This window comes from Prunus dulcis, chromosome 6 (genome assembly GCF_902201215.1).
Source record: "Prunus dulcis chromosome 6, ALMONDv2, whole genome shotgun sequence".
Lineage (NCBI taxonomy): Eukaryota > Viridiplantae > Streptophyta > Magnoliopsida > Rosales > Rosaceae > Prunus > Prunus dulcis.
Window position 1 is genome coordinate 27,857,937 of NC_047655.1, and position 11,982 is coordinate 27,869,918.

Sequence of the window (11,982 nt, forward strand, 5' to 3'; positions counted from 1 at the left end):
ACGGTGCAGCCAAGCTGCAACTCTCCAACACATTCCGAACTATCCTCGTGTTGTATTAATAATTGGCAAAAATTAATATGCTAATCATTCAATTAAAAATACCCGTAAGTATACGAATACATTGGAATATAGATTTGTAGATACGGGATCGTTCACAGTAAGAATTGAAGGCTTATATAAAGGTCTAGTTTGAGTATGTGTAGAACACTTAGTTAACACAATCACATAGGTAAGATACAAATCGAACACTAGAAATGAGTAAAGAAAAGTAAACAAAATGAAACAAAACAAAAACCAAAGATAAACACAATTAGCATTTTTTATCACTCTGGTATTGCCACTCTATCACCACGGTATTACCAGTTTATCACGTTTAATTACTTTAATTAGTAGTTACATTTTACTTATTATTTACTTAGTGAATAATTAGTATTTAAATATTTAAATATATTTTATTTTTATTCAATAATATGTGAGTATTTAAGAAAATTACGTACGTCCGTGTACAATACATGTATTATGCGTTTGCTTTCTAAAAAAACTTGCATTTTACTGAGTCTTTAAAACGTATAAGGAAAAATGAAGTAATATTAAAAAATACATGTGTCGTGTATAATACGAGTACTAAACGAGAAATTGCTAAATTATTTATATGGGTAATAACTGTGGAAAAGTGACAAATACAAAATGGAAAATAGAGAATCGGGCAATGACCTAATAGAAATGGATAATGCTCTAAACTACGCTTATCGATAAATGAAAAATCAGGGAAAAATAATTATATGAAAAAAAAAAGATTGGAAAAGATATTTAAGCGGCTATACTCGGTATTAAAAAAATTAAAAAAAGGACACCAATATAGCCGTGTGGCTATACTGTTTAAATATAACAAATGAAGAGTATCGCCGGCTATACTATTTAAATTTTTTATGAAAGGACGCGTGTTTTTCTTCTGAAGAGAGTATAGCCGCGTGGCCGTACTCTATAAATAGAATTGCTTTCACAGTATAGCCGCACGGCTATACTATTTATTTTTTTAAAAAAACACGTGTTTTTCCTAAAAAGAGTACAGCCGGTCGGCCGTACTCTGTGAATAGATTATTTCAACGGCGGCTATACCCTATAAATAAAATTTCTTTAAAAGTATAGCCGCCCGGCTATACCCGTTAAATAGCACAGGCTGAATTTCTCTTTTTTAATTACTTTAAGTTGTAGTTATATTTTCATTATTATTTACTAAATGAATAATTAGTATTTAAATATTTAAATATATTTTATTTTTTTCAATAATATGCGAGTATTTTGTGTATAGTCCAGAATTTTTTTTGTGTATTGTTGAAATTTTTGTAAAAAAACGTGTATTAAACAAGAAAATTACGTAAGTCTATGTAAAATATGTGTATTATATGTTGCTTTAAAAAAAAAACTTGCATTTTACTGAGTCTTAAAACATATACGGAAAACGAAAGTAATATTAAAAAATATGTATATACGTGCATACACCATCGAGAAGTGATCGAAAATTGTGTCTGCTAATTTACTTATGTTTTCGTAAGATATTAGCTTTGTTGCAAGGATATGGTGAAATGAAGGACCACATGTTGACAAATAAATACGAGCACTGCAAGCAGTGACAGTCGACATACAAATTTACACTTTTCATTTTCGTCTTGGGATTTACATGGGAAGTGTTTTGGGCCGACACGTTCATGTGGGATTTTAGGATTCTCTACTAGAAAATTGGTTCAAAATCTTGCGCTGCAAAAAAGTGTAGGAACAAACATTTACATTAATATGAAGATAAATATTGCTTATCCATTTTGTGTGGCCCAAAAGAGTGCAACAAACAAACTAATCTCAAACATTAGCCAATCTTTTTCATTGGTTGGGATATTGGAAGGTGATGTGTCCTGAATTTTTCTTTGAATGGGCACTGTGATGCATTGCTATGCAGGCTCATCATACAGACCCCAACTCCAAGTGAGCCAGAGATTTCCCAGTTTTGGCATCCTATGTTCATCTGAGGTTAGTGTATCAAGGCAACAAGTTTTGAAGCAAGTGGATAAGGAGTTGGATAAGGGAGATGAGAGAGCAGCGCTCTCACTTGTCAAAGATGTGCTAGGCAAGCCTGGTGGCCTCAGGTGCTTTGGTGCTGCTAGGCAGGTTTTGCCAAACTCTGGCTCTTTTTTTGTGTGTTCTTTTTCTTTGAGGACACCTTTTCGGCTTTTCCCGAATAATTTTTTTTAGCAGCAATATGATATGTCAAGGTCTGGATTTACTTCATTTACTGAAATGGATTCATTGTGCAGGTACCCCAAAGGCTCTACAGCTTGGATGAGCTAAAGCTGAATGGGATAGAAGCGTCGTCTCTTCTGTCCCCAGTAGATACTACTCTGGGTTCCATAGAAAGAAACCTTCAGCTTGCTGCTGTGCTAGGAGGTGTTTCTGCATGGAATGTGTTTGGGTTTAGTGCACAACAGATTTTCTATATTTCTTTAGGATTGTTGTTTCTGTGGACTCTCGACGCGGTAATTTCCTTATGCTTGTCTAAGAACATGTCTTGATAATCCATATCATTGAAAGCTTTGAGCTGTTGTTGAAAGCAATCACATCAATCCTAAAGATTGTAAGCTATACATCATGTGATATTGAACACTTACCATACATAGAATCCGCTGAAGTGCTTTTCTTGTTTGAAGTCATTTCTAGCCCCTCTCGACATTTCAACTTTTGCTCAATTACAATTTCCATTCTTTAATTACTTTAGCAAACAAGAACTCCTAATGCATTTAATGCCTTATTATTTCACTACATTCTCATAGGTATCTTTCAATGGAGGAGTTAGTAGCTTGGTAATTGATACAATTGGTCACACCTTTAGTCAGAAATACCACAACAGGGTCATTCAAGTAAGATCTCTCCCTCCCTCCGTCCCTCCATCCCTCATCTTCTTATTGCTCTTTCTGCCGATGGTTCTGAAACCTTTGGATATTTCTTTGTGAGGATATCCTCATGAAGTATTCATCTAAAAGAGAAACTATTTACGCAGCATGAAGCTGGCCATTTCTTAATTGCATACTTGGTTGGCATCCTTCCTAAGGGATATACACTATCCAGTCTGGAAGCTTTGAAGAAGGAAGGATCTCTCAATGTTCAAGCAGGGACTGCTTTTGTGGATTTTGAATTTGTTGAAGAGGTATGCTGCCATTGTCTATGTAAAGCTTCGTCGATGCTGCTCAACGTTGATCATATCTTCTAATTCTGTATTTTGATTATTATCCTTGATTTATAGCAGTTCCCATTTCATGCAGGTCAATGCAGGGAAAGTATCAGCTACCGTATGTTTCTACCCTTCACCTCTAAAATTTCTCCTTCCTTTTGAAATGAGAAACTTTCATGAATTGGGAATGCATCTTATTAGACGCTGAACAGATTTGCATGCGTAGCGCTAGCCGGCGTTGCTGCTGAGTATATTTTATACGGCTATGCTGAGGGTGGTCTTGCAGATATTAACCAGGTTTCACTTGATTATGTTCCTTTTTTTTGGGGTCAAATTTGATTCTGTTGTTCCTGCAAGCAACACAGACATAATGGAACAAGTTACTAACTGGATTGTGCTTGCTCTTTAAACAGCTGGATTCATTGTACAGAAGCTTAGGCTTCACACAGAAGAAAACAGATTCTCAAGTCAGATGGTCTGTCTTAAACACTGTCCTAATCTTGCGCCGTCACGAAGTAGTGCGAGCTAAGCTTGCAGAGGCCATGTCAGAAGGAAAATCTGTAGGATCTTGCATTGATGTCATAGAGGACACCATTGGCAATGCAGACATATAAGCTAATGGTTCTGAAAAACTCATCAAGCTTTGAAGACATTTTTTTTTCTTTCATTTATCTGGGATGTAAAGTATAACAGATTTGAATTTCTATATCTGTAAGGAATTTGCAATGGAGTATGGAGATGATAGTCAATTTGGATGAATCCAAAGATTTTGATTCAAAATAGCCTTGGGGTTATATATATAATATACGCACGCTTCCAATTCTTGACCAACTTTTGTGACTTTGTAGAACCAAAATATTTTTTCCTTTTTGGTGGAAAATCTTCATGACACATTTCGTTATGGGCATAAAATGTTTTACGAAAACATTACCATACGGGCCTTAAGTAAGTAGTGATTTTTTTTGTTTAGTTTTAATTAATGTACTTTCTTTTTTCTTTGTGAACGAAAAAACATTATTATTTAAGCCGCAGAGAATTCCAAAGTGGGAAGCCCACATAAAAACGAGAACGAAAAACAAAAGGGCCTCCTCATCTGCAGTCTCCTCTCCCTCCCACTAAAACAAAACCAAGAAGTCATCGACCAAGTCTGCGACTGCAAGTCAGAAGAGTCGTCAGAAGTGAAAAGTGAGAATGGAGGTACAGTGGATTCTGTTGTGCCATGGCTTAGTGACACTGCTTGTTCTAGTCTCCTTCCTCTGTGGCCAATGGCCCATCTTCGAAGGCACGCCCATCCAACGCATCCACCACTTTCTCACCTTCGGCGCCTACGATTACTTTCAGTTCAGTAATCAGTACCTCTCTCTCTCTCTCTCTCTCTCTCTCTCTCTCTCTCTCTTCCAATAACTTATATTTCTACTGGTTTTGGTTTTGTTGAGATTCAATTTACTGTTATTTTGCAGACGATTTGTTGGGTTTGTTTTTGGGGCCAAGGGAACTAATGCCATTTCCTCCGTGGAGTACTTCTGCTGTGATCGACCCAATCCAATTTTGCAGGTTTCGTTTTTTTTTTTTTTCCCTTCCCGGAAACAGAATTGTCTAAATTTTTGTGATTGTATTTGAGAGATAAAGGGTTCTGGTTAGTTGACTTTGTTCATAAAGTTGTAATTTTTCTTTGGGTGCTTTATTGGGAATTGAATTGTGGCTTCATTATGGTCTCATTCACGTTTTTGGTGTTCCCGCTTCTGGTTAAACTCAGTTTTATTAGATAACCCAGTAAAAGGTTTTGTCTTTCACGTCATGTGCATTTTGGTAAATCTGTGGTCATCTTCTTGCTTAGCGTAAGCAGAACATGATAAATCCTAATGGAGCCAAAGTGAGGAAAATGTGGTAAAAACAGACTATTGAGGATTTGGTGCTCCAAGGTACAATATTTCCAGCTAAAGGTGTATGAATGTGCTTAAAAGTTGGTAAATTTGACAGAATCATTAGGAACTGCTTAAAAGTTGGTAAATTTGAATTGTGGCTGCAATAGAAGAAAAAGACTAGGTGTAACTGTCAAATACGATTGCCTTCGATATTTCCACCTACTGATGTCGACAACTAGGAATCATTTTTCTCTTTCTCTTTCATTCAGGATTAATTGTTAGTTTTCTGTTTGTGCAGATAATATATCTTGCAATTGTAGGAGGAACGTATTTCTTAGTTGCAAATTCTTCCTTCGGTTACATTCCTGGCTATTATATAGGTGAAATTCACAGGTATGCGTCAAGGATTCTGTTTGCATAAAATTTTCCATTTTTTTAGTACTGAATCCTCTACGCATTCTCTTCTCCGTTCTTTCAGGTATACAAGCTTGTTGGCTGTTGGCGTCGGTGTTCTGCTCTTTCTATTAACTTGCTTTTCTGATCCAGGAACAGTGAAGGCTGATAATGTTTCTCAGTATCTCTCTGCTTATCCCTATGACAATATTATATACTCCGAGAAAGAATGTTCAACATGCAAAATTCCAAAGTGAGTCCTGCTTTATTGATTTCTTTCCAACGTTTTCTTTCTGTTATCTTTTTTTATTTTTATTTTATTTAATGAAAAAGATTTATGCTGTTTGGTTTTGTTCCTTCCTTTCCTTTTCTTACTTTCTCCTTTACCTTGTCCTTCTTCCTCTGTGGTTTAGACCTGCCAGGTCTAAGCATTGCAGCATATGTGATCGCTGTGTTGCTCGCTTTGACCATCATTGTGGATGGATGGTCTGAAATTCTCTAACTATTCTTCTTCTTTCCCATCCCCTCCCTCATATATAGGACATTTATGTGGTGCTGATTGTGAGTTTGACAACATGGTTTTGATTGCAGAATAATTGCATAGGTGAGAGAAACACCCAGTACTTCATGGCGTTTCTTTTGTGGTAAGTTCTATCTGATGCAACAACAGTTTGTGTTTATGTGTTTTGTGTGACCCTTTGTTTTCTCCACTGCCTATGCTTCCCAAATAATTGACTGTACATGTTGATGGGTATGATGGGTAGAAAATCGGTTTTTTCACAGATTGATAATGAAAGTTTATCATCTGCATTCTCTTTTTGAAACTTAACCATCCAATGTTTGCATATGAAGTTAGTGCGAATAAAAATAGGAAAAACTTTAGATCTTCTGGTCTATGAGGTTTTGAATTTGTTTATGGCATTTACCGTTGCACTCTTGAACTTCACAACAGATTACACTGGAGAATAAGCATTAGGGTTTAGGCCTAAAATTTGCACGAATGTTTCAATTACAAATGATGAATAAGCATTCTATGGTCTTAATGTTTGCACGAATGTGTCAATTCCAGACTTATGAATAAGCATTTTTTATCTTACTTTCTGTTTTACTTAATTGCTCTGTCAATTTTAACTTTATTTTAGCTGTGAGGTAATATACTACACTTTTTGTTTGTCTATTTGTTATCATTTCTTTAGTGCTTTTTCAGGCACACCTTACTTTGCATATATGGAACAGTGGCCATTGGGTTAATTCTTGCTGGACAAATTAAAGAATTTAAAGTTATTGATATCCTAACTGGTAAATTAAGTTTCATTCCATCCTCCTACTTGATGATTGTGTTTCATTTGAACCTAAATAACATTCCTTTCCCTAATTTCTTCATTGCAGTTTATTATGGTATAGAAAATTCTTTTCGCAGTTTATCACCGCATGTTGTGCAGGTAAGTTGATTTATTTTGTTTTGGCAATGTAGAAGAGTAACAGCTTCCAAAAATATTTTTGCTGAGCCTGGTTGGAGTTCACCATTTATTTACTTTCCATGATGTCTCCAAGTACGAAGCATAGCTTAGAAATGTGCATAAATAGGCACAGTCTGAACTCTTCCATGATAATAATTTGCTTTCATTAAATCATCGAGCTGGAAATTTCAAGGGTTATAGGGTTCAAATTTTTTTATTTTATATGGTGTGTGGTTTTGGTACTTTTTGCATGGTTGTATATTTCCCTACTCATTTATTTTTTGTTTCCTTTTTTCATGCTGCTCATTGCTTTATTCTTTCCTGATGCAATACAGTGGTTGTTGGGGGCCTACAACACTCAAATACTTCTTATGGTGTTTCTTGCAATAGTTTCACTGTCATTGGCGGGTTTCTTTGGTTACCATGCAAAACTTTGTCTCACAAATACTACGACAAACGAGGTCTCTCTCTTTGTCTCTCTGTCTCTCTCTGTGACTTTGTTGAATAGTTATGTCTTTGTATAAAGTTCCAAAGAGGGCAGGATAGAGCAGGTAATAATGATGCGGGGCAGGGATAGTTCATTAGGCTCCATCACTCCCTCAGGAAAAGAAAGCTTAGCATAACAGTGGCTTCTGTCATTACTGAAACATTGGAACTTAGCGTGTGCATTTCTTTTGAAACAGACTTTCAAGTGGCAAGAGTATGTAAGCTGGCAGAGGAAGCTAAATGAAGCAAGGGCGAGTTCTGCAGCACTAAAAGCAAGTATCAGTGGGATGAGTAGTGAAAGAAAACCTCCAGAGAACAAATGGAGAGCCATGTTCCGAAGATCCCCACTTAAAGATGTTGAGGTTGTGGTTACGAATAACATATATGACAAAGGATTCTTTCAGAATATTCTTGAGATCATCATGCCCCTTTCAAGAAGACAGTTGTCTCTGCAAACCAAATCGAAGTCTGGCTGAGACAGATTGCTGGCCCTTCAACCTTGTATGCTTTGCTTCTTGTTTCTTCCAGCAATCAAACGGCTTCATAGCCCGTTCTCGCAAAAAATTTTCTCATGCTTGAACAGCGGGTGAGACCAAGAGAGGAATCTGGCAAAGATCAGATGCTTGTTCTGGCTTTGTGTATCATTTTTGCAAGCCATCTATGCCTACGGAATATGGCCGACTGCTTGTGATTGGTGGTTCATTCAAGGATATGTAATATAATGAAAGTAGCCGTAATCTTAGTAGACATTCAATTTGTTATGTTAGCAATTAGCATAGGGGATTTTTCTTGTAAAGCTGACTCTTTTTCCTTTTTTTTTTTTTTTTTCCTTTCAATTTCTGTAATATGATATCTTTACTCTTAGGAAGAAGAATGATATAAATTGGTAATCTTTCTATTCTTTCTGACAACATTAACTTTTGATATATAAAAAAACTAAAACTAATTATTTTAAAAACAAAAACAAAAACCCAACAGCCATCAAAACTCCCTCACCCACCAAGTTGTTAGCCATCCCACCCCACCGGCAGCGACCCCCTCCCCCCTTGACATCGACAAATCCTCCTTTCCTCTCTCTCTCTCTCTCTCTCTCTCTCTGTGTTATTTTTTTTTTTTTTGGTGGACCTTTCCTATTGAGATGAGCCATAGCATACTAAACTCACACACACTACACGGATGCTAGGACTCGAACCCAGGACATTAACTGAAGAAGTAAATACTCCATACCACTACACTAGTGGGTCATTTGTAGGATTGTGTTTTTTTAAATTTACATAGTGGGTGAAAAGATAATGTGGATGAAAAAATAGGATAAGTGGGTGAAAATAGCAGCACACCTAAAAAATAACCCAAAAAACTGTTAAAAGACCAAAACACCCACACATTACGTCGTCGGACAATCACACGACCTTGTATTGCGTGGCTCAGAGCCAATTGCTTCATCTCTTCGATTAATTTGAGTCTGGGGCGCCAAGAAGGGAGGTAAGGCTCTATTTGGATGATTACGATTTTTGTTTTTGAAATTTTGGAACTTTCTCAGTTTTCTTTGAGATTCAATTTGATTGAATTTGTGAAATTTCACTTTGTGTAGAAGTTAGGGTTTCTACGATGATATACACGGCGATAGACACGTTCTATCTGACCGATGAGCAATTGCAGAACTCGCCGTCGAGAAAGGACGGCATAGATGAGGCCACGGAGACCACGCTCAGAATCTATGGCTGTGATTTAATCCAAGAAAGCGGAATTTTGCTCAGATTGTATGGTTTCAGTTCTGGTTTGTTTTAATTTGTAAAATTTGTTGTTGTTCTTTTCTTTGAGGGTGAATTTTGTAATCTTTGTTTGCTTCATTGGATCACTTGCAGACCTCAAGCTGTTATGGCCACTGGTCAGGTTCTGTTTCACCGATTCTATTGTAAGAAGTCCTTTGCACGCTTCAACGTCAAGGTATTTCTGCTACATATATAATTACTTTCTGAGCCATTTGTTTGGATGCTGATAAAGGCAAATGACAGTTCTTTAATTTGTAGACTTATTGTGGTTTTCTCTTTGGGCTGTGAAAGATGAGTACTTGTATCTTCAATTAGTCCAAATAGTTGTTTAGCAGACGTTCTTTCTAAAACCATGTTCCGAAATCAAGAGTAATGAATGATTTCTTTTAAATTTTTGCCTTGTAATGTCACAACTTCTGCATTAATAATGTGATGCTTTCTTGTAGAAAGTTGCTGCTAGCTGTTTGTGGCTTGCATCAAAACTGGAGGAATGCCCTAAAAAGGCCAGGCAGGTTATCATTGTTTTCCACAGGATGGAATGTAAGAGGGAGAACCTACCCATTGAGCCATTGGACCCGTATTCAAAGGTTAGAGCTCATATAATCCACATCGTACTAAAGTCATTGTCTTCCATTATCATGATTTTGAGGCAAATGCATGCTATGGTTTATCTCTGTCTTCTTTCTTTCCAGAAATATTCGGACTTGAAGATGGAGTTGAGTAAAGCAGAAAGACATATTTTAAAGGAGATGGGTTTCATTTGTCATGTTGAGCATCCTCATAAGTTTATATCAAATTATCTTGCCACTCTGGAGACACCACCAGAATTAACACAAGAAGCCTGGAATCTAGCAAATGACAGGTACCTCTCCCAACATATGCCAATTACTTATTTACTTTCTTGGTACTTGGTTTTTCCATGTGACTTTGAAACTTTTGAACTTTACATTGTTGTTTAATTATTTGGAATTTTCTGTTTTACTGGATTATGTGTCTTTGTTGTCCTTATTGGTGTAGTTCATTTGAAAAAATTATAATCAATGTACTATTTTGTTGGTTTAGTACTCACTAACCTTTTAACTGCAGTTTGCGTACAACATTGTGTGTGCGATTCAAGAGTGAGGTTGTTGCTTGTGGTGTAGTTTATGCTGCTGCTCGGAGGTTTCAAGTGCCCCTTCCTGAGAATCCGCCATGGTGGAAGGCATTTGATGCTGAGAAATCAGGGATTGACGAAGTTTGTAGGGTGCTGGCTCATCTGTACAGCCTTCCTAAAGCAAAGTACGTACCAGTCTGTAAGGATGGAGATTCTTTTACATTTTCTAACAAGTCATGGAATTCACAGTCTCAGCAAAATCCAAAGGTAGTTCCGATTCTTCTTCTTTTTTTGTCTTTCTTTTTTTTTTTTCTCTCTCTCTCTCTCTCTCTCTCTCTCTAATTCCTGCCCCTCCCCCTTCTCACTCAAGATTTATTCAGAGCTGGGGGCTCTACAATATTCTCTCTTATCACTGCAGTTGCCCACTTGTCAGCATTTTGCTGCACTGCTGGCTGTGAGCAAGGATGCCAACTGCAGGCTGACGAGAATCTGCTCTATATTGCATCATACCGAAATTACATTAATAATGTGGAGTTTTTTTTTTCCATTGCTGTTTCATAGGAAGTTCCTACGAATAGCCCATCAGCTATTGACAATACCTCTAATATAAAGGCTGCAGCAGAAGTCAATCCTGAATCTGGTGGATCAAAGGGTGTGTTGGCCAAGCTAGCCACTGACAAGCTGAAGGACTCTAAAGAGAGTGATGAAAGTATGCCTATTGAGGGAGAGGCAAAAGAAGATTTCAGTATGAAATCCAAGTCTGAACGCAGAACGGAATCTAGTGGTGATAAAAGCAAGGACAGAGACAGAGAGAGGGAGAGGGAGAGGGAGAGGGAGAGAGACAGAGACAGGGACAGGGATAGGGATAGAATGAAGGTCCGGGATCGTGATAGGGGCAGGGATTCTGACCGGGAACGAGATCGAGAGGAGGCTGAGAGGGACAGAACCAAGGACCGAGGTTATCGTTCCAAGGATAGAGCAAAAGATTCAGGTTGGTTATGGGTTTTAATTTCCCCCCACCACATTGTTAAAATTGGATTTATGAACTTGCGTCATTTCAAATTTTCTCATCTCCGAAATTCTTTAACTTGAATTTCTATGTTGAATGCACAATATTAATGCAGGGGGCCATTTGGAGAAATCAAGACATCACTCGTCACGAGGTAATGTATATATAAGAATATGTGCTTCTTCTTGTTTCTTCAAATTGTGTAAGTTTGATTTGAACCCCGTCATCTGGCATTTACCCTTATTTTGCAGATCGTGACTATCACAATTCCTCCTATTCTTCCCGGGATAAGGATCGCCATAGACATCATTCTTACGCTTGAACTGATCATCAAGTTCAAGACATCTCTTTTTCTCCTAAACTTCGTCGGAACTGAAAATACTTTGGGCCTTGTATGTTAACAGAAAATGTAAAAGTGAGCAATTGAGACTATTTATGGTTATGGATATGCATGATTCTTTTAACACGTGAGGTATTTTTAATATATTATAGAAACTTGTCGGTGTAGGAAATCCTATCAATATAGAAAACTATACAAAAAAGGAAAGCAGATACAATTTTGAATATATAAATGGAAACTAAAATTACCTGATCCGAGAGGGAAAGATCTCTACATAAACCTCACAACTCAATTGGTTAATCCCGTAACTTGCAAACCTTTCTTTTTGAGATTCTTGAAACTTC

General features: G+C 37.1%; 3 protein-coding genes across 4 annotated transcripts; all 3 read left to right on the top strand.

Annotated features, from left to right (window-relative positions):
• Positions 1-1,836: 1,836 nt before the first annotated feature.
• LOC117631703 lies at positions 1,837-4,024 on the top strand. The gene is made up of 7 exons (XM_034364983.1): positions 1,837-2,163; positions 2,310-2,528; positions 2,823-2,909; positions 3,050-3,196; positions 3,312-3,338; positions 3,422-3,517; positions 3,634-4,024. Exons 1-7 carry the CDS (start codon positions 1,927-1,929, stop codon positions 3,832-3,834), a joined length of 1,014 nt encoding a protein of 337 aa, XP_034220874.1. The 5' UTR covers positions 1,837-1,926; the 3' UTR covers positions 3,835-4,024.
• Positions 4,025-4,279: 255 nt separating this feature from the next.
• LOC117633245 (probable protein S-acyltransferase 17) lies at positions 4,280-8,316 on the top strand. The gene is made up of 10 exons (XM_034366965.1): positions 4,280-4,560; positions 4,681-4,774; positions 5,384-5,478; positions 5,564-5,731; positions 5,892-5,964; positions 6,070-6,122; positions 6,686-6,777; positions 6,868-6,920; positions 7,274-7,399; positions 7,622-8,316. Exons 1-10 carry the CDS (start codon positions 4,412-4,414, stop codon positions 7,898-7,900), a joined length of 1,182 nt encoding a protein of 393 aa, XP_034222856.1. The 5' UTR covers positions 4,280-4,411; the 3' UTR covers positions 7,901-8,316.
• A 489-nt stretch (positions 8,317-8,805) lies between these two features.
• Positions 8,806-11,782, top strand: LOC117633061 (cyclin-L1-1). 2 transcript variants are annotated; one of them, XM_034366730.1, is made up of 9 exons: positions 8,806-8,906; positions 9,016-9,184; positions 9,290-9,371; positions 9,643-9,783; positions 9,889-10,058; positions 10,283-10,556; positions 10,851-11,280; positions 11,414-11,452; positions 11,550-11,782. In XM_034366730.1, exons 2-9 carry the CDS (start codon positions 9,033-9,035, stop codon positions 11,618-11,620), a joined length of 1,359 nt encoding a protein of 452 aa, XP_034222621.1. In that variant the 5' UTR covers positions 8,806-8,906; positions 9,016-9,032; the 3' UTR covers positions 11,621-11,782. The 2 variants fall into 2 exon arrangements, with proteins under 2 accessions (XP_034222621.1, XP_034222622.1); XM_034366731.1 differs by having other exon boundaries at positions 10,902-11,280.
• Positions 11,783-11,982: the final 200 nt, after the last annotated feature.